Source organism: Pseudochaenichthys georgianus, chromosome 18 (genome assembly GCF_902827115.2).
Source record: "Pseudochaenichthys georgianus chromosome 18, fPseGeo1.2, whole genome shotgun sequence".
NCBI lineage: Eukaryota > Metazoa > Chordata > Actinopteri > Perciformes > Channichthyidae > Pseudochaenichthys > Pseudochaenichthys georgianus.
In genome coordinates, this window is record NC_047520.1 from 3,051,253 (window position 1) to 3,078,845 (window position 27,593).

A 27,593-nucleotide genomic window follows, 5' to 3' on the forward strand; every position below is an offset into this window, starting at 1 on the left:
GATGAGGCAATAGCCCCGCCTCTCCCCACCTCTGCTGCTCACCCCCGCGTCAAAGTAAACTGCACCCTGAATTCAGATTATTTATCTTTCTCTCGCGAGTGAAGTCTAATCTGACAGGACGGAGACACGCAGCTCTGCTCACCTGAAGCTCCTCCCGCTGCAGCAAAACACACACTTCAAGTCAGATCATCACCCTTAGCTATTTTAATTACCTCTCAAACTCCCTAAACTAGTTATAAATATGTTTATTTTTACAGTCGGCCGGGTCACACATTACTGGATCAGCTGCTGCATGACACAGTCCGAAGAGAGGGAGGAAAAAGAGAGGCTCCGTGTATTTTATCATTATATTATATAGAGTCGTTATTCATTTGTTTTAAAGCTCAATAAATAACAAAGAAGATCTTTGACCGGCACTTTTATAATTTTGTCCGGAAGATTTAAACTTGAATACACGCTGACTGGCGAAAAACTCTGCCCGGTTCCCTCGGCCCCCACCGCGGAGAATAAACAGAAGGGCAACCATGACAACCATGCTTCTTCGCTGCTTTTGTGGAGGAAGTTACAGCGCCACGTAGAGGCTCCTGCATGTACTGCAGCTTCTCCAGCGGTTGGAGCTAAACGGAGCGGTCTCGTGTGGGCAGACACTATCCGGATAATTATTGCATGTGGACGGAAGCCGTTTGCGATTGCGTTTGCGTTAATCCTATGCGTTTAGCCGTTTTCGTCCTCGTGGGGCCGCAGCCTGAGTGTGGAGTAGAAACGGGAGCGTCAGCTAAACGAGTGTTCCCGGTGATTCGCTGCTCGAGCTGATTAGAATTTTGTGTCAGGTTCCGGGGAAATCAGGGGGCCAAGATCGTTTCACCCTACGTCGTCCAGGATTAAAGTTCCATTCCACATGACTTCGGAACGGCAGAAGATAATAAAACGGGTGCCTGTGCAGATATAGGTAAGAGACGTGTATTAGCATCCTTAGCAATTAGCATTTTACTTCCTGGGTTTTTAGCATTTTCACTTCTCTTCCAACTTCTCTCCCCTCTCAGACACTGGAAAGTGCTCATTAGCGAGCACTTGGACTTGTTGCCAAGCAGTTCCTCTTTAAACCCATTCGTAGTACCGTGCTGATCATTTCTCCTGGGTAACCTGTTGCTAAGGGACTCATTGCACCCTCATGTTTATTTACGAGTGTTAGCCGAGGAGGAGTTGCCCGTCTGAATATTGGATAGGGATTGTTACCCGCAGTGTTCTTGAGCAATATTCCTCGAAAGTGCGTCTGTTGTATTTACCTCCGAATAACATTGAACTCTTAGCTAGTTTTTCACCCGTTGTAATCCCTTAACTGTCATAAGAAAGATCCCTCTGCGTTCTGGAGGGAGTTGGCAGGTCTTGTCTGTGTGATATTCAGAGGAACAGACGGTCACAAAAGAGGTGATGACAGCTCCCGATAGCAATGAGAATGCTATAGGACTAAAACTATGCAGGACTCAACCGGAACAGGCTGATTTTCTCTTCAGTTTGATTTGAAAGTGCTGACACTTGACCACGTAGAGCAGTGACTCGTTGTGAAGAGGAAGCAGAGCAGTGGTAAACATGTTTGGTTTCAGTGAACGAGAATAGTTTTTCTAAACGCAACAACTGGATAAAAATGTAATAACATCTGGACTGAATGTTGAAGAGAAGGAACAAGTCACACAAAAACTGTGTGTGGGGGTGTGTGTTCTAGCATTACTCAGGGTTCGTACGGGTGCTTGAAATCCTTGAAAATGCTTGAAATTTGACGTGGTGTTTTCAAGGTTGGGAAAGTGCTTGAATTTTGGGAATGGTGCTTGAAATTGAGATAAAGTGCTTGAAAATGTAAATGCTTTACTTTTACAAAAAATGTCTGACTGAATAGTTCGCTTTTTAGATTAAAAGAAAAGCATTGCTTCGCTTCTACATAAAACAGCTCCGCCGCACCTTCCCGCGCTATGCGCGCGACCTGCAAGTGTTTGTGTTACGTGTGACCTGGGCATTCTGATGAGAGATAGATGACAGTGGGACAGGAGGCTGCCGTTTCAACGAGCGTTGGCTAGCAGAAGACAAATACAAGCCATGGCTAAGACGAGGGTCAAGCCCACGAGTAGCCTCCTGCAAAGTTTGCAACATAACGATGCGAGAGGCTGCGCTGACGAGCCACATGAAAGGTACGCCGTAGTAGAGCATTTTAGATCAGGCTAACGTTGCATGTTACGTGTGTTTAAGCTAACGTTAGCGAGCTGAATAGCGAACTCCATGAGGGATAATAATAATTGCAGGGGACAATCATTTCAGAGCAGCGTACCTATGGTATGTGCGTTACAGTCGCCATCGTGTGGTGTTCAGAGGATGAAGCTCTCACGGCATTTCGTGTTATAGTCATGAAATATAATCTATTGATTCGACACAGAGCGATTTTGAAAGCGATGTATTTCTACTGGTAGTATGTTTCGTGCCTAAACCAAATGTGACTTGCTCTATCGAAATCAGTCGCATTGACCGAAGACACATTTTCGTTTGTATTACTGGTCTGGGGGAAGCTCGCGAGTGTGTGTGTGTTTATTGCGTTTGTGTCCCGGGGAAACACTCACGAGAAACACCGGCTGCTGTTATGCTTGCTGTGACGTTACATTACTCCGTTCTCCGCTTGTAATTATGCCGAAGCTTCAAAGTTGTATTTATCATCTGAATTTGCCGAAACAAGTTTAATATTTTGAAAGCCAGGACTTTGTTTATTTGAAAACAGATGAAAACAAACTGTCTTTTATATAAAATTGAAGTATTTATACCAGTGGCGAGCCGTGACTTTTATACCTAGGCCCTCTGACCCCCCCTTCCCTCGAAAAAAAAGAAGAGATATTACGTCTCAACGTATACTTCAGCGGAATATCAAAACAGTGGTCCGGGGTGCAAAACGCATCAATGACAGCGACCCTCTGCCACACAAAACAACACCATTTATATAAACACCTATCATGACAGGGCACCCACAGCCAAGTAGCAATTACAAATGAATTAAGTCGGCACAGCGGCCCGCATTGAAAATGACTTGGGCCTACCTTTGATGATCAAATCACTGAAACACAAAGTCCATCCTGTCCTTTTGGATGAAGCACTTGCGGGTCATGCAGCTGATCCTTTGCCACTCCAGTTTATCATTGTAACTCAATCTTGAAAATGACTCGGTTAATAATTTCGCAACGATGTCATCACTATCACTGAAGTGAGCCATCATGAACGAACTTATGCTAATCATAAATCTATCGATCATAAATCTATCGATTAGATTTATGAATCAAAAAAAGTAGGATAGACATGTGGATATTATCCGGCTGAACACAACGTGCATTTATCTAACAGGTTCGTTTTCCACAGACCTTATTTCGAGCTATTTTCCAAAATCCTGTGGAGAAATCCCACTGCTTTCTGTCGAGGGAATCCGAGCGAAGCTTACTTCTGGGTTTTAGGACGCGTCACTGCACCACTTGCATAGACCTCACAGCGGGCGGAACCTGTCATAAAGTCCGTGAAAATAAAGCCCGCCCATTTAGAGGGAAGATATGATTGGTCAATTGTACTGTCATTTGACATTACTCTCTCGTTGAGTTACTATAGCTGGCCCTCTGTGAATGTAGAGAGGGACCAAGCTCTCCCGTCTTCACAGTAACTCGCAGAGACGGCATTTAACCCTTCACATTCCAACAGAAACTGAACAGGCAGATTCGAAAGATTTATTTCTTTGGAAATATTATTTTAAATACAATTAAATCAAGTTATTTTGGTAAAATTAATGAAAAATGTAACAACAACAAAATATAAAAAATAATATTTAAAAAACAAATGTTTTTTTTTTTAATGTTTTCAAATATTATTTTTTAGAATATCTTAGGCCCTCACAGAGGGCCTAGAGGGCCCTGACGGCTCGCCACTGATTTATACAATTAAAACTACATTTTGTTTTAATCCCATGTAATTGTAGAATGAACAGTCTTCCTTTGGAGATGTATAAGTCAGGAGTCTTGAGTAGCATTACCTAAAATCATTTACACATGTGTAAATATTATTTTCCACTTGTTACCATTGTGAGTCTATTTTTATGCAGCTCTGCGTGATCTTTGTGGCTACAATTCAGGCTAATACACTACCAGAGGTGGATAAGTACTCAGATCTTGTACTTAGTAAAAGTAGAAGTACTCAGATCTTGTACTTGAGTAAAAGTAGAAGTACTCAGATCTTGTACTTGAGTAAAAGTAGAAGTACTCAGATCTTGTACTTAGTAAAAGTAGAAGTACTCAGATCTTGTACTTGAGTAAAAGTAGAAGTACTCGGATATTGTTTGAGTAAAAGTAGAAGTACTCAGATCTTGTACTTGAGTAAAAGTAGAAGTACTCAGATCTTGTACTTAGTAAAAGTAGAAGTACTCAGATCTTGTACTTGAGTAAAAGTAGAAGTACTCGGATATTGTTTGAGTAAAAGTAGAAGTACTCAGATCTTGTAGTGAAATTATAAGTACTCAGATCTTGTACTTGAGTAAAAGTAGAAGTACTCAGATCGTGTACTTGAGTACAAGTAGAAGTACTCAGGTCTTGGAAATAATCATTTGAGTATGTGTATATAAATATGTAATTTACAACAGCTGTAAGATGCTGGAAAATGCTTGAAAAGTGCTTGAATTTGACTTTGGAAAAGGTGTAAGAACCCTGATTACTATACTTGTGGGGACCTAAATCTGTTTACATAGTCACGTGTGGGGACTGGCTTCCCTTATGGGGACAAATTGGAGGTCCCCATAAGGGGGATCATTAATTTTAGGGTGAAGACTTGGTTAGGGTAAGTCTCCAAGGTGTGTGTGTGTGTGTGTGTGTGTGTGTGTGTGTGTGTGTGTGTGTCCGCTCTGAGCTCCTTCCTTGTTGCCGCGGTGCTCTCCTTCACATTCACGCTTTCATCTCCACCCCCGATGCTCCTCCGGGCCCCTTGCATTGCTCATAAGGTGCATTACACACAGTCATAATGCAGCCTTGTGGTTATGATCATCCTGAGCTAACATTTAAACGGGGTGACTCGAACACTAAACCTTCGTCAGCACTAACGATTGTTGTAATCGGACGTTTTGCTTCAGGTTTGTTTGGAGATAAAACATCATGCATGCGCTTGCTGTTACTGCGACCACCATAACGTCTGGAAGGGGCCGTTAGCAGAACATCTAAACCCTGAAAAGCACAATGGAGCCTCTTTAGACCCAGCTGAAATGCTGTGTTGTGTTTCAGTCGTTCAGAACATCAATGTAAGGAAATCCTCTTCAGAAGTCTTCCCTCCCGTCTTCAATCAGATCCCGTTTCTTTAAGTCGTCTCTTTTTCCAGCACGACCGTCACATCGTGTCCTGGTCCTTTAGAGTCTCTTCACAGCACGTGGAAAACGTGATCTGGACGTGCGAAATAATCGAATCGAAGGCAGAGACGCACATTCCTACTTTATTCAATTTCCTCTGACGCAGTAAATATGATTTACGCTGCTAACGACCGCAACATGGTACAGAGAGGTTGTTTGTTGTCGCCGCGGGTCACGGGGGACGCCAATTCCCATGGCAACTAGACCTCAGGAGTTCAAGGTTCGAATCCTCACTGGAGGACGGTGTGTGTGTTCAAGCGTGTGTGTTTTTCTGACAGCCTTTTTAAATGTGTGTGTGTGCATGTGTGTCTGGGAAATATAACGTAATGTGTTACTGGTAGTAGACGGTGACGCGGGCACATGGCGAAAACAGGGCGTCCAGTTTGGTTGATATTCTGTGAAAATGTAAGATTGCAGTGTGTACTCTAGGACACACACGCACGCACGCACGCACGCACGCACGCACGCACGCACGCATGTCGAGCTCAGCAGGAGGACATCCCTTGTTTGTGGAGAGCAGAGTTTATCCAGGGACTTCTGCCGGGAAGGACTTGGAAGGACACTGGACATGTTGAAATATATCTGGGGATGTTTTTGTATACAGATTTTCAAGATGTCGACAGAAGAGCTGCACCGTACTTATTATTTAGTTTATTGATTATTAACTAGATCAATCTTTGGTCTTTGAGATGCTGACGGATGTCCATTCCAGTGTCCTGCGCCCCTTGCTCTTCACAGGCGACAGAAAGCACACGAATGCTTATTAAATGAACTGCACTGCAGGGGTTAAGTGAACATTGGTGACAATTTCTTTCCCAGAACACGAAGCCATCAGACGGTCAAATAACAAACAGTGCAGTCCCAACATTTCAATGTAAGCACTCGCCGCTTCCGGAGTGATTTGCTTCTTGTGTTGAGCCTTATCTAATGTAACAGTGCTGTAAACCCCATTCAAGGCCAACTCATCCGAGCACGACTGAGTCATGGGTTCACTCACTGCGGGTCTATTGCCTCTACAGTGAGAGACCACAGTGTAAACACAAGCTTTACGAGGGTTTAGTTTACGCTTTTAAATCGATTTTTTATGAACTTAATATAATTCTTTCAAATATAACATCCGATTTTTTTCAATTTCTTTTAGTATAATTTCCGTCACAATATTTTTAATTGTATTCGCATAGATCTTTTCGGTATTTGACATTCACCTGACCTCTTTAAAAACTCCCAGGGTCTCACGGGAGCCAAAAGGTGAAGACCTCGTAAACACAAATCCCCCCTTTTATGCGCAGAAACCCACCTCAGCCAATCAGAGCCGCTCCCAAACCCCCACGACCAATTAAAAACAGTTCCCACCAGCTCAGCCAATCCCCATCCACGTCCCAGACGCATTAGCCAATCGCGACTCCCTCCCAGAGCTCAGCTGGAGTCCACTTCCTCGAGGAGGGAAGAGACTCCAGGTTTGAGTTTCAGCAGCGACTGGTTTGTCGTGTTTGGGGCTGAGGGAAAGATGGACTGGGAGTTCTGGAGCAAACAGCTGGACCAGGAGGTTCTGGTGGAGGGGGGTGAGTTGTGGGATATTTAAATCTGATCTAGTTTAAATGAGGAAAGCCTGCGGTCGTCATCATCTCTTGTCAGACTGAGCTACACGTTGATGTATTCTCTTCCCCTGCTGCTTTTCAGTTAGCTTGTGTTAGCCTTTAGCTCCTTTTTAAATGTGTGTGTTATCTTTAAGACCGTTTACAACCCATGTGGTTAATGTTTCTGTGATGCCTGTTCGGGGTCGCAGAGGCCGCTTTATACGGTCATAACTTTGCAGCCGATGTCAAACTGGAGTCCTTAACACTTGTTTGCATGTTAGTCCACTTTCTTGTCGGTGTCGTTTGATCTGACAAATTCCTGTCATTCTTTTCTAGTGTGTTTGGGTTATGTGAGTCTCAGAGTGTGTGTGTGGGTTATGTGAGTCCCAGAGTGTGTGTGTGGGTTATGTGAGTCTCCCAGAGTGTGTGTGGGCTACTACTGTATGCATGAGGAACACAGGTCAGCCACACTAGTTGTGTTTACTGTAAATCCACTTCAAATGGAAAAGAACCCACGAGGACAAAGTGTTATCTTAACCGATTTACAACTTAAACACGTTCAAAGCTGGAAAACAGAGATCGAACCGGACAAACTAGATTATGAGCTTTTGAAGAGGGCGGGGAAACGTGGCGACGAGTGACGTGTCACAAGAAACATGCATTTTCATAGATGACATGTCATTTTAAACAGGTTTTAAATTTACCATAAATTGAATATTAAGCGCATTAAAACGTTTTCCTCGGGTGGATTTTTGATGTGCAAAAGATGGCCAAAAACAACTCAAACATTTCCCTTTTAGCTACAACGTGCATTTTAGAATAATCAATTTAAGATGGCCAGGTAAACAACTTTAATATCCAGAAGCAAGGGACAAACTGGTTTCGCCGAAGCAAAGCATATAATGACTGTTCTGACATTCTTCACTCCACAGCGTTCTCACAACACCTGCTCCAGTTACATGTGGGGTTTTATTACCATCAGCTGACTCGTGTAGCCTTGAAGATACTGGTGTGTGTGTGTGTGTGTGTGTGTGTGTGTGTGTGTGTGTGTTGCGTAAATCCAGACAGTTTTCTAAGTTCGACAAAAAAGAAAGGGTATGTTGGAGGAAGACGGAACACATTTCTCGCTGCCATTCATCTGGAACATTCTTGGAGCTGATGGTGGTTGGAACCAGTCTGACTTGTCAGATCAGGTGTATTGTGTTAGTGGGCGGAGGTTCTCCTTCCCTGTGTCATGTCAGACATGTGGCTGCTGTGTTCGTGAAGTAAAGATGGCGGAGATTAAGATTCTAGCAAAGACAAAATGCGACAAAAGAAAATGTGTGTGACAACAATTATAGTTTTTTGTTACAGCATCTTTCAAAAGTGCTTCACGTTGTTGCAACGGGAAGAAAAAAAAAAAGCATTTCAGCACTGCATTGAAATACAATCAGACAATTAATACAAGTTCAAATGGAAATAAAATACCCAAACGTAATGGAGAGGCGAAGTCTCCCTTTCCGCCATGGGACCTTATTTCTGAAAAAGTATGTATTGAAGTCAATGGCGAGAGAAAGATTGTCTTTTGATCCCGTTTGAAATGTGCCACGAATTACACACATGATGTTTGTCCATTTAAAAGATGATTTTGCAAGTTAAAAAAATTAAAATGTGTTTTAAAACTGTGAAGTAACACTTTGTTCGAAACCGCTGAATGAACTACAACTCCCATCTCGCACCACACACCAAGATGGCCGTCACGTTGAAACATTTCACTTCTTCTTTCAGAATGAGGCGGAAAGTATTAAACGAGGTGAAAATCACTCCAAGTCTGGGCGCGTTGAGAGCTGTGCACACACACAAGGGGAGTGAGTCGGTTCCTAAGAGCCAGCATGCGGGACCAGGATTCTGGGAGTTGTAGTCTTTCTAGTTGCGTATTTTTCATCGTCTTATATTTCAACAGTTTTACGACAAACTGTGACTTTTTTGACTTGGAAATGGTTTTTTAAGATTGACAAACATCATGTGTGTAATTCGTGGCACAATTCAAACGGGATCGAAAGATACGTTTTCTCTCCATTGACTTAAATACATGATTGTTCTGTAACAAGGTCCCATGGGGCGGAAGTAGACGGGCGGGATGTCGCCTCTCTGTTGGAAAATATAAGGCAATAAATACAAGAAATATATAAAGCATGTTAGAAATAGATTCTTTCTTTAAGTGATTAAAAAAAGTCTTAAATCTTAAGATATATAATTAAATAAGTGTTAAATTCCTGTTTCTGCTCAGGGCCGCTTCTGATTGGCCGCTGTCTGTGGCTGAAACGCTGCCACGTCCTCAGAGCTCTCTGTTGCTGCAGGTCACAATGCACATCTTCTGAAGCTGCTTTGTTCACTCAGCAATAACAGTGGATTTGCTGCTGCTAGCACTTTCTCAAGGGGGTGTGTGTGTGTGTGTGTGTGTGTGTGTGTGTGTGTGTGTGTGTGTGTGTGTGTGTGTGTGTGTGTGTGTGTGTGTGTGTGTGTGTGTGTGTGTGGTGTGTGTGTGTGTGTGTGTGTGTGTGTGTGTGTGTGTGTGTGTGTGTGTGTGTGTGTGTGTGTGTGTGTGTGTGTGTGTGTGTGTGTGTGTGTGTGTGGTGTGTGTGTGTGTGTGTGTGTGTGTGTGTGTGTGTGTGTGTGTGTGTGTGTGTGTGTGTGTGTGTGTGTGTGTGTGTGTGTGTGTGTGTGTGTGTGGAGACTAATTCAGTGAAAAATATACGTTGTATTGATTTTAAAACAAGACGTTAGAGCAGTGGTTCTCAAACTTTTTTCAATCATGTACGTGGTCCCCTTTGAAAAACAATGCAGCCAAGCACCCCCTGATCAGCGCGAACACAATTAGTTAGGGGAACAAAGCCTCTATAAAGAGGTACAGCGCAGCGCTGCACCATCGTGTCTGATTTATTAAAACAACAACAGTAACTGAGAAACACTTAAATGCTACATTTAAATGTTTACAATCCATCACTAAATTCATGGCCAACCAATTTTAACATCGTGCAATAACACGGAGACGACATTAGTTACTTTGAACTGATCTTTAAGTTGTACTTACAATGTAGTGAAACATGGGCTCAAGCTTCACTGAGACCTTTGTCATTCTGACAGGGAGGCACCTGCAGTTATTACACTTCGAGTTTTGAATTATGTGTAACTCTAGTCGATGAATATAAAACCCACGCCGCTCAAACTTCCTTACTTTTCCTATAATTGGTATATCTATCTATTTATTTATCTATTTTGTGACATGGGGAACGAAGAGAAAACAATATATGAGCATTTTATGAGCATGGGATTTTGACCCCTCATATAAACATATGCATAATGCTGCGCTATACTTTGCGGCCACACGCCGTTGCCAAGCAACGCTTACTGTTTAGGTCCTTTTGAAAAGCAGGCAGTAAATCATTAACTAGAACTAGCTAGATCTGATAGATTTGGACATAAACGCGAGTGAAGTCTAACCGGACGCGAGAGAGAGATCAGATCAGCTGCTGCTGACGGAGAACACGCAGCTCTGCATGATCACAGCGCCGCCGCTGTGACGGACCGTTGAGCCGAGCAAAATACACTAAGAGTCAGACCTAACACACTTGGCTAGTTTATCTACTCTGGAACTAGCTAAACTAGTGATAAATATATTTATTCTTTACTGTCGGGTCACTTCTTACAGGTTCAGCGAGCTGCAGGAGACTGACGGGCTCTCAGGAGAGGGAGAGGAAAAGAGAGCACCCCGTTTACTTTCCCATTTTATTATCCAGAGTTTCTGTAACCTTAGAATAAAGAAGTTCATCTGCTATTAGTAGTTTGTTTTAAATGCATTACTTAAAGGTGGGGTATGTAATGTTGGAGAAACCAGCTCGAGTGCCCCTCCTCCAACACACACGAACAATGAGGGCACGAGATAAGTGTGTGCCCCGATGGAAGGCTGACAGGCTGACAGGCAGGTAGGCCATCCAGTTACTTTAGCCGGCTCAGGTGATTGGTCGTGCTTTTTACAGCGCCACGACTTCCAGGAATGATATTTTTGTATGGATTTGTCGTCAAAGCACTTCAGATATTCATTGCTATCTGGATGTTAAGAGCATTCCATGGACTATAACAAGTGTTTCTCGAGCCGGTTTCTCAAACGTACCTACCCCACCTTTAAGGTTTTTTTTCATGAACATAAAATAAATCTCACGTACCCCCTGCAGTACTCCAACGTACCCCTAGGGGTCCGCGTACCCCCATTTGAGAACCACTGCGTTAGAGTATCACTGAGTCTTGTTTCTTTGTTCTAGGTTAGATTCATATCGGAAGTAATTTGACTACGAGTCAAATATGATCTCCGTCCGCATCTGGCACCAAAGCTCATATTCGTGGTCCCTCGAGAATTATATTTGTTTTAGGGGAAATATTCAGACGACACTCCCCTTGAGACACCCCAAGAACAAGGTGTACATGATTAGCCATCATGCTAAGGTGTTGAGTAAGATTCATCTGTATTGGATGTGACATTATGCAGGGACTTTTGTTTTGTTAAGACGTTTTATTTACATTTCCCTCCAGCTTTACCGTTGGCTCTAATTGTGCAGATTTGAGATATAAGAGTAGATGCTGCTTTGAGTATATTGACATAGGCTGAATGCAGTTCACCCTGGGCCTGGTGTTGCAGTAGATGTGTGGGAAACACTGCTGGAGTTCTCCGTGTGTGAAGGAGGTCACATGCTCGTCTTGTACATTCATTCTATGTATTGTCTTATAACTAAGTGGAAGCCTGAACTCCTCTGACCACAGAAGGGTGTGTCACCCACACAATATGTAATGATGGAGCAACATGGCTGAAAACAAAAGAACGACTTGCTTTAAAATGACAAGTCAACAACACTGTGGTCGCCGGGAGAGCCTGGTGTCTGTGTGAGGACGCTAAAGGCCCCCTATCACACTGTTCTTCATCGTCTCAGATATATACAGAGCCTGTCTCTGATTGGCTGAAACACCAAACAGGTCATTGCAGCATTACCCATAATCCCCTCTGTTTCAGCCCTGTTTCCAAAGTGCTGATTCTCTGTCTGTTACTTTAGATGAAAATAAGGAGCCCCTCCCCACGCCCCTCTGAGGGAGATTTGGTTACAAAGAACTCAATGGCGCTCTAGGAGGAGATTCAGGTGATAAGGGGGGGGGGGGGGGGTTACCTTGGTTACTGATTGGAGAAGAGGGGACACATGTTGATGTAGAAGAGACATGGAGAAGAGGGGACACATGTTGATGTAGAAGAGACATGGAGAAGAGGGGACACATGTTGATGTAGAAGAGACACGGAGAAGAGGGGACACATGTTGATGTAGAAGAGACATGAAGAAGAGGGGACACATGTTAATGTAGAAGAGACATGAAGAAGAGGGGACACATGTTGATGTAGAAGAGACATGGAGAAGAGGGGACACATGTTGATGTAGAAGAGACATGAAGACGAGGGGACACATGTTGATGTAGAAGAGACGTGGAGAAGAGGGGACACATGTTGATGTAGAAGAGACAGGAAGAAGAGGGGACACATGTTGATGTAGAAGAGACATGAAGAAGAGGGGACACATGTTGATGTAGAAGAGACATGAAGAAGAGGGGACACATGTTGATGTAGAAGAGACATGAAGAAGAGGGGACACATGTTGATGTAGAAGAGACATGGAGAAGAGGGGACACATGTTGATGTAGAAGAGACATGAAGAAGAGGGGACACATGTTGATGTAGAAGAGACATGAAGAAGAGGGGACACATGTTGATGTAGAAGAGACATGAAGAAGAGGGGACACATGTTGATGTAGAAGAGACATGAAGAAGAGGGGACACATGTTGATGTAGAAGAGACATGGAGAAGAGGGGACACATGTTGATGTAGAAGAGACATGAAGAAGAGGGGACACATGTTGATGTAGAAGAGACATGAAGAAGAGGGGACACATGTTGATGTAGAAGAGACATGAAGAAGAGGGGACACATGTTGATGTAGAAGAGACATGAAGAAGAGGGGACACATGTTGATGTAGAAGAGACATGGAGAAGAGGGGACACATGTTGATGTAGAAGAGACATGGAGAAGAGGGGACACATGTTGATGTAGAAGAGACATGAAGAAGAGGGGACACATGTTGATGTAGAAGAGACATGAAGAAGAGGGGACACATGTTGATGTAGAAGAGACATGGAGAAGAGGGGACACATGTTGATGTAGAAGAGACATGAAGAGGGGGATTTTGCATAATAGGTGACCTTTAATATGCCTCTCTCTCTCTCTCTCTCTCTCTCTCTCTCTCTCTCTCTCTCTCTCTCTCTCTCTCTCTCTCAGGATCTTACGAGGAGCCGGGCAGCAGCAGCAGCGGAGCGGCAGGGATGAACGGGGGCGGCAAACCGTTGGACCCTCTGGAGGAAACGCTCCCCGGGCTGGGCACCTACGAGGACTTCAACACCATCGACTGGGTCCGAGAGAAGAGCAAGGACCGAGAGCGACACCGAGAGGTACGGAGAAGGGGGCCATGGGGGGGGGGTGGGGTCCATAGAAGTGTTATACTGTGAAACTAGCATACGAGCTAACGCAAGTAGTTATATTTATTCTCAAAAATGTATCTTGAAGTTTCATAGTGGCAGTAGTAGTAGTAGTAGTAGCAGTGGTAGTAGTAGTAGCAGTGGTAGTAGCGGTGGTAGTAGGTAGTAGCGGTGGTAGTAGGTAGTAGTGGTAGTAGTAGTAGCAGTGGTAGTAGGTAGTAGTAGTAGTAGGTGGTAGTAGTAGTCGTAGTAGTAGTAGGTGGTAGTAGCAGTAGCAGTAGTAGTAGTAGTAGTAGCAGCAGTGGTAGTAGTAGTAGTAGCAGTGGTAGTAGGTAGTAGCAGTAGTAGTAGTAGGTGGTAGTAGTAGCAGCAGTAGCAGTAGTAGTAGTAGTAGTAGCAGCAGTGGTAGTAGTAGTAGTAGCAGTGGTAGTAGGTAGTAGCGGTGGTAGTAGTAGTAGTAGTAGTAGGTGGTAGTAGTAGTAGCAGTAGTAGGTGGTAGTAGTAGTAGTAGTAGTAGCAGTGGTAGTAGCAGTAGTAGCAGTAGGTGGTAGTAGTAGCAGCAGTGGTAGTAGTAGTAGTAGGTGGTAGTAGTAGCAGCAGTAGTAGTAGTAGTAGTAGCAGCAGTAGTAGCAGCGGTAGTAGGTAGTAGCGGTGGTAGTAGTGGTAGTAGTGGTAGTAGTAGTAGTAGTAGGTGGTAGTAGTAGCAGTGGTAGTAGTAGTAGTAGTGGTGGTGGTAGTAGTAGTAGTAGGTGGTAGTAGTAGGTGGTAGTATTAGTAGTAGCAGTGGTAGTAGTAGTAGTAGGTGGTAGTAGTAGTAGTAGCAGTGGTAGTAGTAGTAGTAGTAGGTGGTAGTAGTAGTGGTAGTAGTAGTAGGTGGTAGTAGTAGTAGCAGTGGTAGTAGGTAGTAGTAGTAGGTGGTAGTAGCAGTGGTAGTAGCAGTGGTAGTAGTAGTAGTAGTAGGTGGTGGTAGTAGTAGTAGTGGTGGTAGGTGGTAGCAGTGGTAGTAGGTAGTAGTAGTAGCAGTAGTAGTTGGTAGTAGTAGCAGTAGTAGTTGGTAGTAGTAGTAGTAGTAGTAGTAGTAGTAGTAGCAGCAGCAGTAGTAGTAGTAATAGTAGCAGCGGTGGTAGTGGTAGTAGATGGTAGTAGTAGGTGGTAGTAGTAGCAGTAGTAGTAGGTGGTAGTAGCAGCAGTAGCAGTAGTAGTAGCAGTAGTAGGTGGTAGTAAGTAGTAGTAGTAGCAGTAGTAAGTGGTAGTAAGTAGTAGTAGCAGCAGTAGTAGTAGTAGCGGTAGTAGTAGTAGTAGCGGTAGTAGTGGTAGTAGTAGCGGTAGTAGTAGTAGTAGCGGTAGTAGTAGGTTGTAGTAGCAGCAGTAGTGGTAGTAGTAGCAGTAGAAGTAGTAGTAGGTGGTAGTAGGTAGTAGCAGCAGTAGTAGTGGTGGTAGTAGCAGCAGTAGTAGTAGTGGTGGTAGTAGTAGTAGTAGGTGGTAGTAGGTAGTAGTAGTAGTAGTAGTAGGTGGTAGTAGTAGTAGTAGTAGGTGGTAGTAGTAGTAGTAGTAGTAGTAGTGGTAGTAGGTGGTAGTAGTAGTAGTAGTAGGTGGTAGTAGTAGTAGTAGTAGTAGGTGGTAGTAGTAGTAGTAGCAGTAGTAGTAGTAGTGGTAGTAGTAGTAGTAGTAGGTGGTAGTAGTAGCAGCAGTAGGCAGTAGTAGTAGCAGGTGTTAGTAGTAGGTGGTAGTAGTAGTAGGAGGCAGTAGTAGTAGTAGTAGTAGGTGGTAGTAGTAGTAGTAGTAGTAGTAGGTGGCAGTAGTAGTAGTAGTAGAAGTTGTAGTAGGTGGTAGTAGTAGAAGTTGTAGTAGGTGGTAGTAGTAGAAGTTGTAGTAGTAGGTGGCGGTAGTAGCATTAGTGGTGGTGGTGGTAGTAGTAGTAGTAGTAGGTGGTAGTAGTAGCAGCAGTAGGCAGTAGTAGTAGCAGGTGTTAGTAGTAGGTGGTAGTAGTAGTAGTAGTAGTAGTAGTAGGTGGTGGTAGTAGTAGTAGGTGGTAGTTGTAGTAGGTGGTAGTAGTAGAAGTTGTAGTAGGTGGTAGTAGTAGCAGCAGCAGTAGGTAGTAGCAGGTGTTAGTAGTAGGTGGTAGTAGTAGTAGGAGGCAGTGGTGGTAGTAGCAGTAGTGGCAGTAGTAGTAGGTGGTAGTAGGTAGTAGCAGTAGTGGTAGTAGTGGTAGTAGGAGGCAGTGGTGGTAGTAGCAGTAGTGGCAGTAGTAGTAGTAGGTGGTGGTAGTAGTAGTAGTAGTAGTAGGAGGCAGTGGTGGTAGTAGCAGTAGTGGCAGTAGTAGTAGGTGGTAGTAGTAGTAGTAGTAGTAGGTTGTCGTAGGTAGTAGCAGCAGTAGTAGATTTTAAAACAGCCATGCTTGACACTATTACTCTGCACTACTTGTATGTAATGAAGGATTTGTCGATATTGATCCCCTTGTCTTTATGTCCACTCAGATCACCAATAAGAGCAAACTGTCCACGATGGCTCTGCTGCACAGCGTCAGTGATGCTTTCTCTGGATGGCTGCTCATGCTGCTGGTGGGACTCATGTCAGGTACACACACATATATGTATATGTGTCTGATCTGTGGATTTAATCAGCCTAACAGTAAAGCCTGCGTTTTGATCTGAACAACTGGGGCATTGTTTCCAGAAAGAAACCCACTTTATTTAAATGTACACTTGAACACGATGTGCACTGTGCACTTCATGTGTCTGTAGGAGGAACCTGTTCACACCTCTCTTCTTGTTTCTGTGCTCGTTGCCTCTGCTTGCAGTGAGTTCACACGTGGTGACTGACAGGCGGGTGGAGAGCAACTACACTGCACTGAAAACAGGCAGCAGGGCGACATTAGCTAAGAGAAGTGATACTGACAAGCAAACCAAGTTGAGACCACAGAGGCAGAATCAGAATACCTTTATTAGTGCCACAGAGGGGAAATGTACATCTGTTACAGCAGAAAAGAGCCAAAGACAGCTTATTGTTAACTTAGAAGCATGCATTAGAAAAACTATATATATTAAAGATAACACATTTAAATTACTGCAGCAGCAGCAGCAGCAGTCCTTCCCATTGTCCTGACTTCCTCCTCCTCTTCCTCTCCTCCAGGTGCTCTAGCCGGTGGTATCGACATCGCGGCCCACTGGCTGACGGACATGAAGGAGGGGATTTGTCTGGTGGGCTTCTGGTTTAACCACGAGCACTGCTGCTGGAAGTCCAACGAGACCACCTTCCAGGAGAGGGACCAGTGCCCCCAGTGGCAGAGCTGGGCCGAGCTCATCACCGGCACCGCAGAGGTACAAAAACACACCTTTCATCCAGAGGGAAATGGATGTGTTGCACACGTCTGTTAAATGTATACATGGCAGCATATCACTCCCACCCTCATCCACCTCGTCTCCTGAAAGGCGCTATGTACATTTAAGTTATTATTATTATTATTATTATTATTATTATTATTATTATTATTATATGATAGCCAAGCTAGCTCAAGCCGGTGTTTACAGAGGGAGATTTGGGATGATAAATGCCTCGGCTCCAACTGTTTGAATTAAGCACATTCTGTATCGATTCCATGGACTATGAGCTGCTGCCTGTCCCACTATCTTCTTACGTGTCCCACTATCTTCTTACGTGTCCCACTATCTTCTTACGTGTCCCACTATCTTCTTACGTGTCCCACTATCTTCTTACGTGCTTATGAAAGAGTTCCTCCTGATAGAAATGGACCAGTTGCACAATTTAATAGTCACTTACTTTTCTGACACCAAGAAAAGTTGTGATGGCGCTTTGATTCCATCTGCTGGTCGTAAGCTGTCATGACGCCACAGATGCACCTTGTGTGTGTGTGTGTGTGTGTGTGTGTGTGTGTGTGTGTGTGTGTGTGTGTGTGTGTGTGTGTGTGTGTGTGTGTGTGTGTGGTGTGTGTGTGTGTGTGTGTGTGTGTGTGTGTGTGTGTGTGTGTGTGTGTGTGTGTGTGTGTGTGTGTGTGTGTGTGTGTGTGTGTGTGTGTGTGTGTGTGTGTGTGTGTGTGTGTGTGTGTGTGTGTGTGTGTGTGTGTGTGTGTGTGTGTGTGTGTGTGTGTGTGTGTGTGTGTGTGTGTGTGTGTGTGTGTGTATAAAATCACTCTAAAGTGCTGTACAGAAAAACTAAATAACTAAAATATGCAAATGAACAGAGACAGCCATTCATACATGCACATAAAGATACATACAAAATATATTGTACTGTAAAAATGTGGTGTTTATTTAAGAAAATGAGTGAAAGCAAAGACTGGAGCAAGTCTTAGATAAGCAGGCAAACTGTTTTACTATTCATGTGCATAAAGCCTGGATGTACTACATCAAGTATCTAGGATTTAATCTGTTTTTAATAAGTGTGTGTGTGTGTGTGTGTGTGTGTTTCTCCCCAGGGTCCCTTCGCCTACATAGTGAACTACATGATGTACATCTTCTGGGCTTTACTCTTCGCTTTCCTGGCCGTGGCGCTGGTCAGGGCGTTCGCTCCGTACGCATGCGGCTCAGGAATACCAGAGGTAAAAGGCAGCACCGAAGGGTTCACTTATTTCCTCAATAGGCGCTTTCACACCGCAGTACCTTCCCCACAAAGGTTCATCTGAACTCTTTAGTACAGAACTAAGTACAGATCGCGTTCACAACGGAATAAGTCCCTGAGGGTGGATTAGGCAAATGAAGCCGCTGACGTCACTTCTTCTTCTGCTTTGGGTTTACTGGCAGGCCGCAAACCACTTCACGGCGTATACTGCCACCCGGAGTCCCCGGCCGGAAGTCCCCGGAGTTGTGGACTGGCTTCAGTAGAAGCTGCTGGGAGTCCCAGCAGCTTCTACTGAAGCCTTCCAAGTAAATCGCCGACACCTCCTCATCTCCACCATGTTTTATTTTGTGTTGCCATAAGTTAGTCTCTCTGCGTTGGTGCGCTGGGCTAATGCTAATGCTAATGCGAGGATAATAAAATGGCGGCTTCACAAAACTTTTTGGGAGTTTTACGGGGCGTGGTTTGCAATCCGCCCAGCCAATCGACATAGGAACCTTTTTCTCCCACGAAAGTCCCTGTACGTGCGGTGTGAACGCGCCTAATGTTTGACCTAATAGTCAATATACTGTAAAGACCCATTCCTCAAATTAAAGGACTTCTACCGCGGATAATAACATGTTACTCCTGCAGGCTTTTAATTATTTGAATGGTTTTTTATGTCTTTAAATGAAAGCAACAAGTGATCTGCAGGTTTAAACAGTTTCCAGATGTTTGGTTTGGACTCAGTGGATTGCTTGGACAGCAAATACGTGTTCTCTTTAGCTTTATTTAATGCAAATACATGTCCTTCCCTAACAGCTTCAATTAACTCTGATTTATTTACATCCAAACTGCAATAATACGGATTAGTGATATTAAGTGGACACTAAAGCTAAAAGCTATCCTCTCTCCTCGTCTCCTATCCTCTCGCTCTTTATTTCTAAGGGAGTGAAAAGCCGGAGAGATTTGCTGACAAGGACATGTTATTGTCAAGTGTGTGTGTGTGTCATATATATACACAACAAAACACACACACAGCTCTTCCCTACAAATACAAACTCTGAACGTCTCTGCTACTCTCCCTCAAAGGTCAGACAGAGGTCAGACAGAGGTCATCAGGCCCACGCACGGCGGGTTAACGGCTTATTTGCCACAACACAAACTCAAATATCACTCCTTCCCTTCTCTCGGTTTACACGTTATCTCACACACACGTGTAAACCGATGCCTCGCAGCAACACTCGCTAACCCACACTCCTCTGTCTCTCAGATTAAAACCATCCTGAGTGGGTTCATCATCCGCGGCTACCTGGGGAAGTGGACCCTGCTCATAAAGGTCATCACCCTGGTGTTAGCCGTGTCCTCGGGGCTCAGTTTGGGGAAGGAGGGCCCTCTGGTGCACGTGGCCTGCTGCTGCGCCAACATACTGTGTCACCTGTTCACCAAGTACCGGAAGAACGAGGCCAAGCGGAGAGAGGTACGCACCGGGATGAGGGTTCTTCTTTACGTGACAGTTGAGGACATTTCAACAGTTGCAATGAACTCTCCCAAAGCTACAAGACTCCGTGACAGAAAACAAGTCATTTCACTTCTCAGAGCAGTCTTATGGTTTTTGAATATTACCCAAAGTCCTAGAAAAAGAAAAAAGGTAGGTAGGTGTAGTAGGTAGTTGTAGTAGTGGGTGGGTGGGTAGGTAGGTAGGTAGGTAGGTAGGTAGGTAGGTAGTTGTAGTAGGTAGGTAGGTAGGTAGGTAGTTGTAGTAGGTAGGTAGGTAGTTGTGGTAGGTACTTGTAGTAGGTAGGTAGGTAGTTGTAGGTAGGTAGTGGTAGTAGTGGTAGTAGTAGGTAGTTGTGGTAGTAGTAGACAATCCTGCAGGTGTTATAAAAGTCAAGCAAACAATGAATTGCAGATAAAGAGGGTTTGAATGCTTTTAGGTTCATTGTGATCATTATGTTCGGTTTAGAAGAGAAATGCTCATATAGTTTCTGTTTTCTACCTTAAAAGGACCGTTTCTCTGGAATTGGGAGTTTGTTTCCAAGCTTTTGTCAAAGCTACAAGACGCTTTAGTAATTTAACTTCTCAGAACCGTCTTATAGTTTTTGAATATTACCCAAAATTCTAGAAAAACCGTCGCTAAAGAAATAAATCATTCATTTGTTACTCCGTGTATATGAGGAGAACACAGCGTTCCTTTGATGTCTGGGTGTTTGATAGTCTCAGTTGGACGTCTCGGTTGTGCTGCTGATCAAATGAGTGTGTGTGTTTCCTTGCAGGTGTTATCTGCAGCAGCAGCGGTGGGTGTGTCCGTGGCCTTCGGGGCTCCCATTGGAGGGGTGCTGTTTAGCTTAGAGGAGGTGAGAAACATGTATTTATTCCCTTCTGTCCCGCTGATTCACCAGGCTTTGAAGGTCGCCTATCAGGCTATTTCTAGGCAACAGCACAGGTCTCAGATATATACAAATATATAAAAAACATGTCTATGAAGTGTTTGCTCAAAATACCAAACGGATCATTCTAGCCACGCCTCATATCCCTCTGTTTCACTTCCTGTTTCAAAAGTGCTGATTTGGGTATAAAGCTTTAACAAATAAAAGAGGAGGGGTCTGAGCTCACGCGGGACCCGGCAGCTACCGTCTAAACTAAATGCTGCCGTGATGAAACGCCATATCATGGATCATCAAGGATCTGAAACAGTCTGGAGCTCAAAGGCTTTCTCTCTTGCCGGCAGTGTTGGGAAAGTTCACTTTCTACATGAACTAGTTCAGTTCACAGTTCACACATTTTAAAATGAACTAGTTCAGTTCATAGTTCATAATTCAAAATGTTGAACTAAAGTTCATGGTTTCAAAAATGAACTAATTTATAGTTTATAGTTCTTTTTTCAATACGTTGCTGCGAGCTATTATTTGTCTCCTGTACGATGTTAATGGGATTTGGGTGGTAGTGGATCTGTTTTGGCTCTCTTTTTTATTCGCCACTCGCACATACCGTGAAAGGATGGTCGTGTGCTTATTCTCAATGTGCCGTTTAAGGTTTGTTGTCGACGATGTACGGACTTGCTTTTTCAAACCGGGCGGACACAGTTTACAGGCAAACGTTTGATTTTTTCCGTCTGAGTCAGTACTGACTTTAACGTAAAACTCTTTTAAATGCTCATACGCCGACGCCGTAGAGTCTCACTCTGAGCGAGTGCTGCTGCAGCTGCTTTCGGCTTCATCCATACTCATTCATTCATTCATTCAATGGCCGCCGGTTCCGCGGTTCCACATTGTTTGTTGTGAGGAGTCTGATATATTTAGTATATTTATATTTTAGTGCGACAGCCAGGGGTGACAGGCGTGTACGCGTCACAGGCAGCCTGCTGTTGCCAGATTGGGTGGTTTTCCGCATTATTTTGAAGCCTGTTTACGGTGTGTTTTAACTGGGTTTTCGGCTGAAAGGCATATGAAATCTGGCACACTTTTGAACGCCGTTATAATACAGTGCTGAGAATGAACGCACTTTTGAACGCCGTTATACAGCGCTGAGAATGAACGCGTTCTCAATTACGTTCATCTAGCGGAAATACAGTACGTTCAGTTCACGTTCGCCCAAAATATGAACGCGTTCATGAACGATCGTTCATTGAACGCGTTCATGAACGATCGTTCATTGAACGCGTTCATGAACGATCGTTCATTGAACGCGTTCAGGTACATCACTGCTTGCCGGTTACACCACAAGGTGAGTTCCTTTCTACTTCCTGCTTCTTCACACACATGCTCTCCAGCACAAGTTAGCTCTGAGTGTTAGTAATGCTAATGTAAACACCAACCATATTACGTCCAAACAGTCGGGCATTGTTTCTGATAGCAACGTTTCTGATTGGGCCGTGGGTCCACATTTCAGATATTACATCATATCGGATGCAAATCTGGATCAGCTCCGTTGTTCCCCGTTTTTAGAGATTTGGGTACGGAGGAAAAGAGAGAGGGTTTTATCTTCTGACGCTGCGTGAGTTCCCCGACACACCGGGGACACGTGTTGATGTATACAAGACATCACAAAGTGCATTTTGCATGATAGGTCCCCTTTAAACATTTGTGCAATAACCTCTACTTAAAACTGGTTTTCTTAAAGTGAATCAGCTAAAAGGAACCAAGATAATCAGATTTTCTTGTGTTTTCAGCGAGAGAATAATTCAGCAAGTGCGTCAGCAGCAGATAACAAAACTAACCTGATTTGCTTTTTAATTGCTTTCCATTTATTTTGATGGTTTGGGAAATGAAAGCGTCTCGGCAGCTTTACCGTCTGTCTTCAGCCAAACACCCGAGCAGATTTCGGATGATAGTATTTCTTTAGGGGAAACTCCTGAGCTTACGGAAGCTAAAAAATAAAAGGACTGAGCACTTCATTTAAGTCGCCTTCCATGACACCCAAGGACACTGTACAAGTTGCTAAATAGTCTAAGAGGTACATAAAAACACAAACATACCATCATGGAGACAATTAGACACCTCGGAGGGTGTTAATCTGTTTTTTTACATACTTTAAGATTCATTTTCACACTTTTAAGATTCATTTTCACACTTTTAATTATCATTACATTTGAATGATTGTGTATATATATCCTTTTGGTCTAATTTCTCTGTATCTTTCTCCCCCTGTTTTCTCCCCCAGGTGAGTTACTACTTCCCTCTGAAGACTCTGTGGCGCTCGTTCTTCGCCGCGCTGGTCGCCGCCTTCACGCTGCGCTCCATCAACCCGTTTGGGAACAGCCGGCTGGTGCTGTTCTACGTGGAGTTTCACGCCCCGTGGCACCTGGTGGAGCTGGGCCCCTTCATCCTGCTGGGCATCTTCGGGGGCCTCTGGGGGGCGCTGTTCATCAGGGCCAACATCGCCTGGTGCAGGAGACGTGAGTGCTCTCTCTCTCTCTCTCTCTCTCTCTCTCTCTCTCTCTCTCTCTCTCTCTCTCTGTGTGTGTCCCTTTTTTGTCTGTCACTCCCCAGTATGCCTCTTAAAGCTTTCTCCTTCTCTCTCTCAGGTAAAACCACCCGTCTGGGGCACTACCCGGTCACCGAGGTGCTGGTGGTGGCAGCGATCACGGCCATCATCGCCTTCCCCAACAGCTACACCCGTATGAGCGGAGCGGAGCTGATCGCTGAGCTGTTCAACGACTGCTCTCTGCTCGACTCCTCGCAGCTCTGCGGATACAAGCAGGTGGGAGGAGGGTGTGTGTGTGTGTGTGTGTGCCGGAGGGTGAATCTGTGTGGGCGGAAGGGAGGAGATTGTTTGTGTTGGGAGAGAACAAGTCAAGTTTGTCATTTTAATTCCTGAAAAGTAAGCATGGCGCATTTCCACTCCAGCGCGGTTTAAGCGCCTTTTCAAGTTTCTTTAAATGCATTTTTGTCTTTTTCATATCTTCTCTCTGGCCGCCTTCTATTCCTTAAATATAGTTTTTATATATCTCCTCCGTCCTCTCTGTGTTGGTTTACCTCTCCGTGTGTCGCTCCCTCTCTCTCTTCAGTTGAACAACACTCAGACGGCAGTAGGGAACTGTCTGGCGGACCGTCCTGCAGGAGTGGGTCTGTACACGGCCCTCTGGCAGCTGGCCCTCGCACTCATCTTCAAGATCGTGATCACTGTGATCACCTTCGGCATGAAGGTTCGTCCAGACACCACACACACACACACACACACACACACACACACACACACACACACACACACACACACACACACACACACACACACACACACACAACACACACACACACACACACACACACACACACACACACACACACACACACACACACACACACACACACACACACCAACTACGATAGTTGGAGATGGAAGTCTCACATTCCTTAACGACAGTCTTAATTATTGAATGCCACACACAGACACACACACACACACACACACACTTATCAATACTTATGTGAAGACTCTGCTTTGAACTCCTCTGTGGTCGATGAGGTTTATTTTAGCTGATGCTGGATTTGGTTTCTCATTATTCAGAAATCTTTTACCCGTCCCACATTATCTTTATATTATTTTTATTTATGTTGGCTATATATTTGTTTTCTTTCTTTTCTACAACAGAGGAACTGCTTGTAATGTAAGACTTACAATAAGGCTAGTTTCTTTACTTTAAATGATTGAGCAAAGTTCATGTTCAGGTCGAACCAGGTCAATAAATAAGAACATTAAATGAAGAGGCAAGCACACATTAATAAAATCAATTCACATCCACGGTAAGAAATAAAAAAACTATAAAGAAAGTAAGTGAACATATAAAATATGGAAGTAACCGCCAGGACTAACATTACTAAATCATAGAAATGTGTACATTGCACATAGCCGTAATGATCTCTTCAACAATGAGCTCGTGAAGCAGCAGCCAGCAATAACAGTACTAAACTTGAAGAGAGCGTAAATTGCCCATAATGCATCCTTCTCTGCACTCTTGAGTAACTCGGCGTGTGAAAATGCAACGAGAGCAGCTGTCTTTAATATTTCTGGAACCAGATTATGAATCATAGTTTGACGTGTAATTAAACTCTTGGACGCTTTTCGCAACATGACTCACCGACACGTGACTCGCTGGAGCATCGAGTAAACGGTCAAAAACAACAAAGAGGAATGGCTGTTGAGTTAACCTGTTAAGCCCCATGCCCCGCGGGCATCAACACGATAACAACGCTGCTGAAGGTTAATCCAATGGTTAATCCAATGGTTAATCCAGTGGTTAATCCAGTGGTTAATCCAGTGGTTAATCCAGTGGTTAATCCAGTGGTTAATCCAATGGTTAATCCAATGGTTAATCCAATGGTTAATCCAATGGTTAGTCCAATGGTTAATCCAATGGTTAGTCCAATGGTTAATCCAATGGTTAGTCCAATGGTTAATCCAATGGTTAATCCAATGGATAATCCAATGGATAATCCAATGATTTCTGATAATCCATCTTCATATTTACGACCATACGCCACGGCCTGTCGTGAGCTATTGCTTAAACATATACTTTGCATTAGTAAACTTTAAATAAGTAAATGTTCTTTATTGATAATTCTGTCATTGACAACTACCGTATAACATGCTATTAACATGCTATTAACAATGTATTACTTAAGCAATAGCTCACTTCAGGCCGTGGTATATGCTCATTATATCACAGCTAAGGGGCGTGGTTCGGCCCGACGCCAAGCCCCTTGTGGAAACCGGTGGAAACGCAACAAAAAACGGGCCGGGTTTGGCACGGCACGCTTAAACCGCTGCAGGGGAAATGCGCCATAACACTCCTCTTCCTCTTCCTCCCCCAGGTGCCCTCCGGTCTCTTCATCCCCAGCATGGCGGTGGGGGCGATAGCAGGTCGTCTGCTGGGAGTGGGCATGGAGCAGCTGGCCTACTACAACCACGACTGGTTCATCTTCAAAGGGTGGTGCTCCCCGGGGGCCGACTGCATCACGCCGGGGCTCTACGCCATGGTGGGGGCCGCCGCGTGCTTAGGTGAGACCACAGCTCTGGGTTGATTGGTTTGAAAGATGATATGGTAATAAATCGTGTATAGTTCTATATGGTGAGGAGAAAACAAAGCAATAATAGATTTGAACTGGTCGAAGACAAGCACAGCTCAGAGTATATCTGTGTCTATGGCAGCGGTTCCCAACCTTTCCAACTCGGGGCCCACTTAAGAATCTAAAAAAAATGTGCGGCTAACCCTAACCCTAAATAAAGTTCTGATTGGTTAGTTCAGAACATGTGACACGTTGTTAATCCAGCAGAGCAGACCGTTGTCAAGGACTGTAATGACCGTTGCTAAGGAGGATCGAGATAAGGAAAGGAGGTTCAAATAAATAAAAAAATCTTAGTAATGAAATATTAACACACAAATCATGTTTTGCTAATTATTTGGCGACCCACTTGCAATGCCTTCGCGGCCCACTAGGGGGGGGGGGGGGCTATATTGAATATTGCCTTTTCATAAGTGAATGGGGGAAATTATTTAATGTGACTTTTTTTTGGTGGGAGCCACTGCGTGATTAGGTAAGACGCCAGCTTTGGGTTGTTTTGTTTAAAAGACGATAAAATGCTACGAGTACACGTTATTTGTATTGTGCCTTTCCTACAAGACGTTGAACTCAAAGTGGGGAAGATCTCGGACAACGTTTCTTTGTTTCAGAAATATATCAAACATATTTTTGCCATTAAGGCACATTCTTTATTTAATAGTAGCTTTCCCAAAGTAGCATTGAATACAGTTGGCGAAGAATTACTCCCTGTGTCTCATCCGACTTCAAAGTCAATGGTGTTATTCTTTCTGCTTCACTACAATCTGCCTCTGTGATGTCTTTATACAGTAAGAGCTTTCAAATCTCAGTTTACCCGGAGGCCGTCTGCCTCAACATCTTATATTTAGTTTGAAAAATGACACATTTGTTGCTCTTAATTCCTGAAATCCGATACGGAGAAACTTTGGGAAAGCACCTAACAACAACAACAACAACAATAACACTTTGAAAGTCTAGCATCACATGAGAAATCACACTTCTATCGAAGCTCAACGTCAGGCTGTTTTTAAAAATATAGAAACACGCTGACAGTGTTCATTAAATGTCTTCCAAACTAAATCATGTTTTACAAAAATCTAAATCGATAATTCATTTAATAAACTATTAAATACAATAAAGAAATGCCTCTACTTCCCTCTGCCTTCGGGACAATTTCCCTGCAGGATGAATAATGTTCTTTCCTTTATTGACTGTACAATAAGCCATATCTCTGCGAGGACACGAGACAGTAGCGTCTCAGTGGTCTGCAGTGTCACGCTGAAAACATGTGAATGTAATAATATCTCTAAATAACCCAGCAATTCTATTCTAGGAACTGTTTTAAGACCATATAATCATCTAAATGTGTTTACTAACAAAACAGAACTTGTGAAAACAGTACGCATTCCAGTCAAAATTAAGCTTTTTCACAACGAGCGGAAGATAAAGGTCCCCTATCATACGGTTCTTCATCAATATATCACAGGTCTCAGATATACACAGAGCCTGTCTCTGATTGGCTGAAACACCAAACAGATCATTGCAGCATTACCCATAATCCCCTCTGTTTCAGCTCTGTTTCCAAAGTGCTGATTCTTTGTCTGTTACTTTAGATGAAAATAAGGAGCCCCTCCCCACGCCCCTCTGAGAGACATTTGGTTACAAAGAACTCAATGGTGCTCTAGGAGGAGATTCGGGGGGGGGGGGGGACATGGAGAAGAGGGGACACATGTTGAAGAAGAGGGGACACATGTTGATGGAGAAGAGACATGGTGACCTTTGACCTTTCCTCTCTCCCTCCCTGCAGGTGGAGTGACTCGTATGACGGTGTCTCTGGTGGTCATCATGTTCGAGCTGACCGGGGGGCTGGAGTACATCGTGCCCCTCATGGCCGCCACCATGACCAGCAAATGGGTGGCAGACGCTTTGGGGAGAGAGGGGATCTACGAGGTGTGTGTGTGTGTGTGTGT

General features: G+C 44.0%; 1 protein-coding gene across 1 annotated transcript in view; it reads left to right on the forward strand.

Moving 5' to 3' along the window:
* clcn5b (chloride channel, voltage-sensitive 5b) overlaps positions 1–27,593 on the forward strand; it is a 32,734-nt gene that overhangs the window by 2,880 nt on the left and 2,261 nt on the right. Inside the window, exons 3-13 of the mRNA XM_034106546.2 lie at positions 13,332–13,501; positions 16,006–16,105; positions 16,661–16,848; positions 17,964–18,086; positions 19,356–19,562; positions 20,359–20,439; positions 22,745–22,979; positions 23,109–23,284; positions 23,592–23,729; positions 25,396–25,582; positions 27,431–27,573. Of these exons, the coding sequence (XP_033962437.1) occupies positions 13,332–13,501; positions 16,006–16,105; positions 16,661–16,848; positions 17,964–18,086; positions 19,356–19,562; positions 20,359–20,439; positions 22,745–22,979; positions 23,109–23,284; positions 23,592–23,729; positions 25,396–25,582; positions 27,431–27,573 (1,748 nt within the window). The remainder of the gene's footprint in view (positions 1–13,331; positions 13,502–16,005; positions 16,106–16,660; positions 16,849–17,963; positions 18,087–19,355; positions 19,563–20,358; positions 20,440–22,744; positions 22,980–23,108; positions 23,285–23,591; positions 23,730–25,395; positions 25,583–27,430; positions 27,574–27,593) is intronic.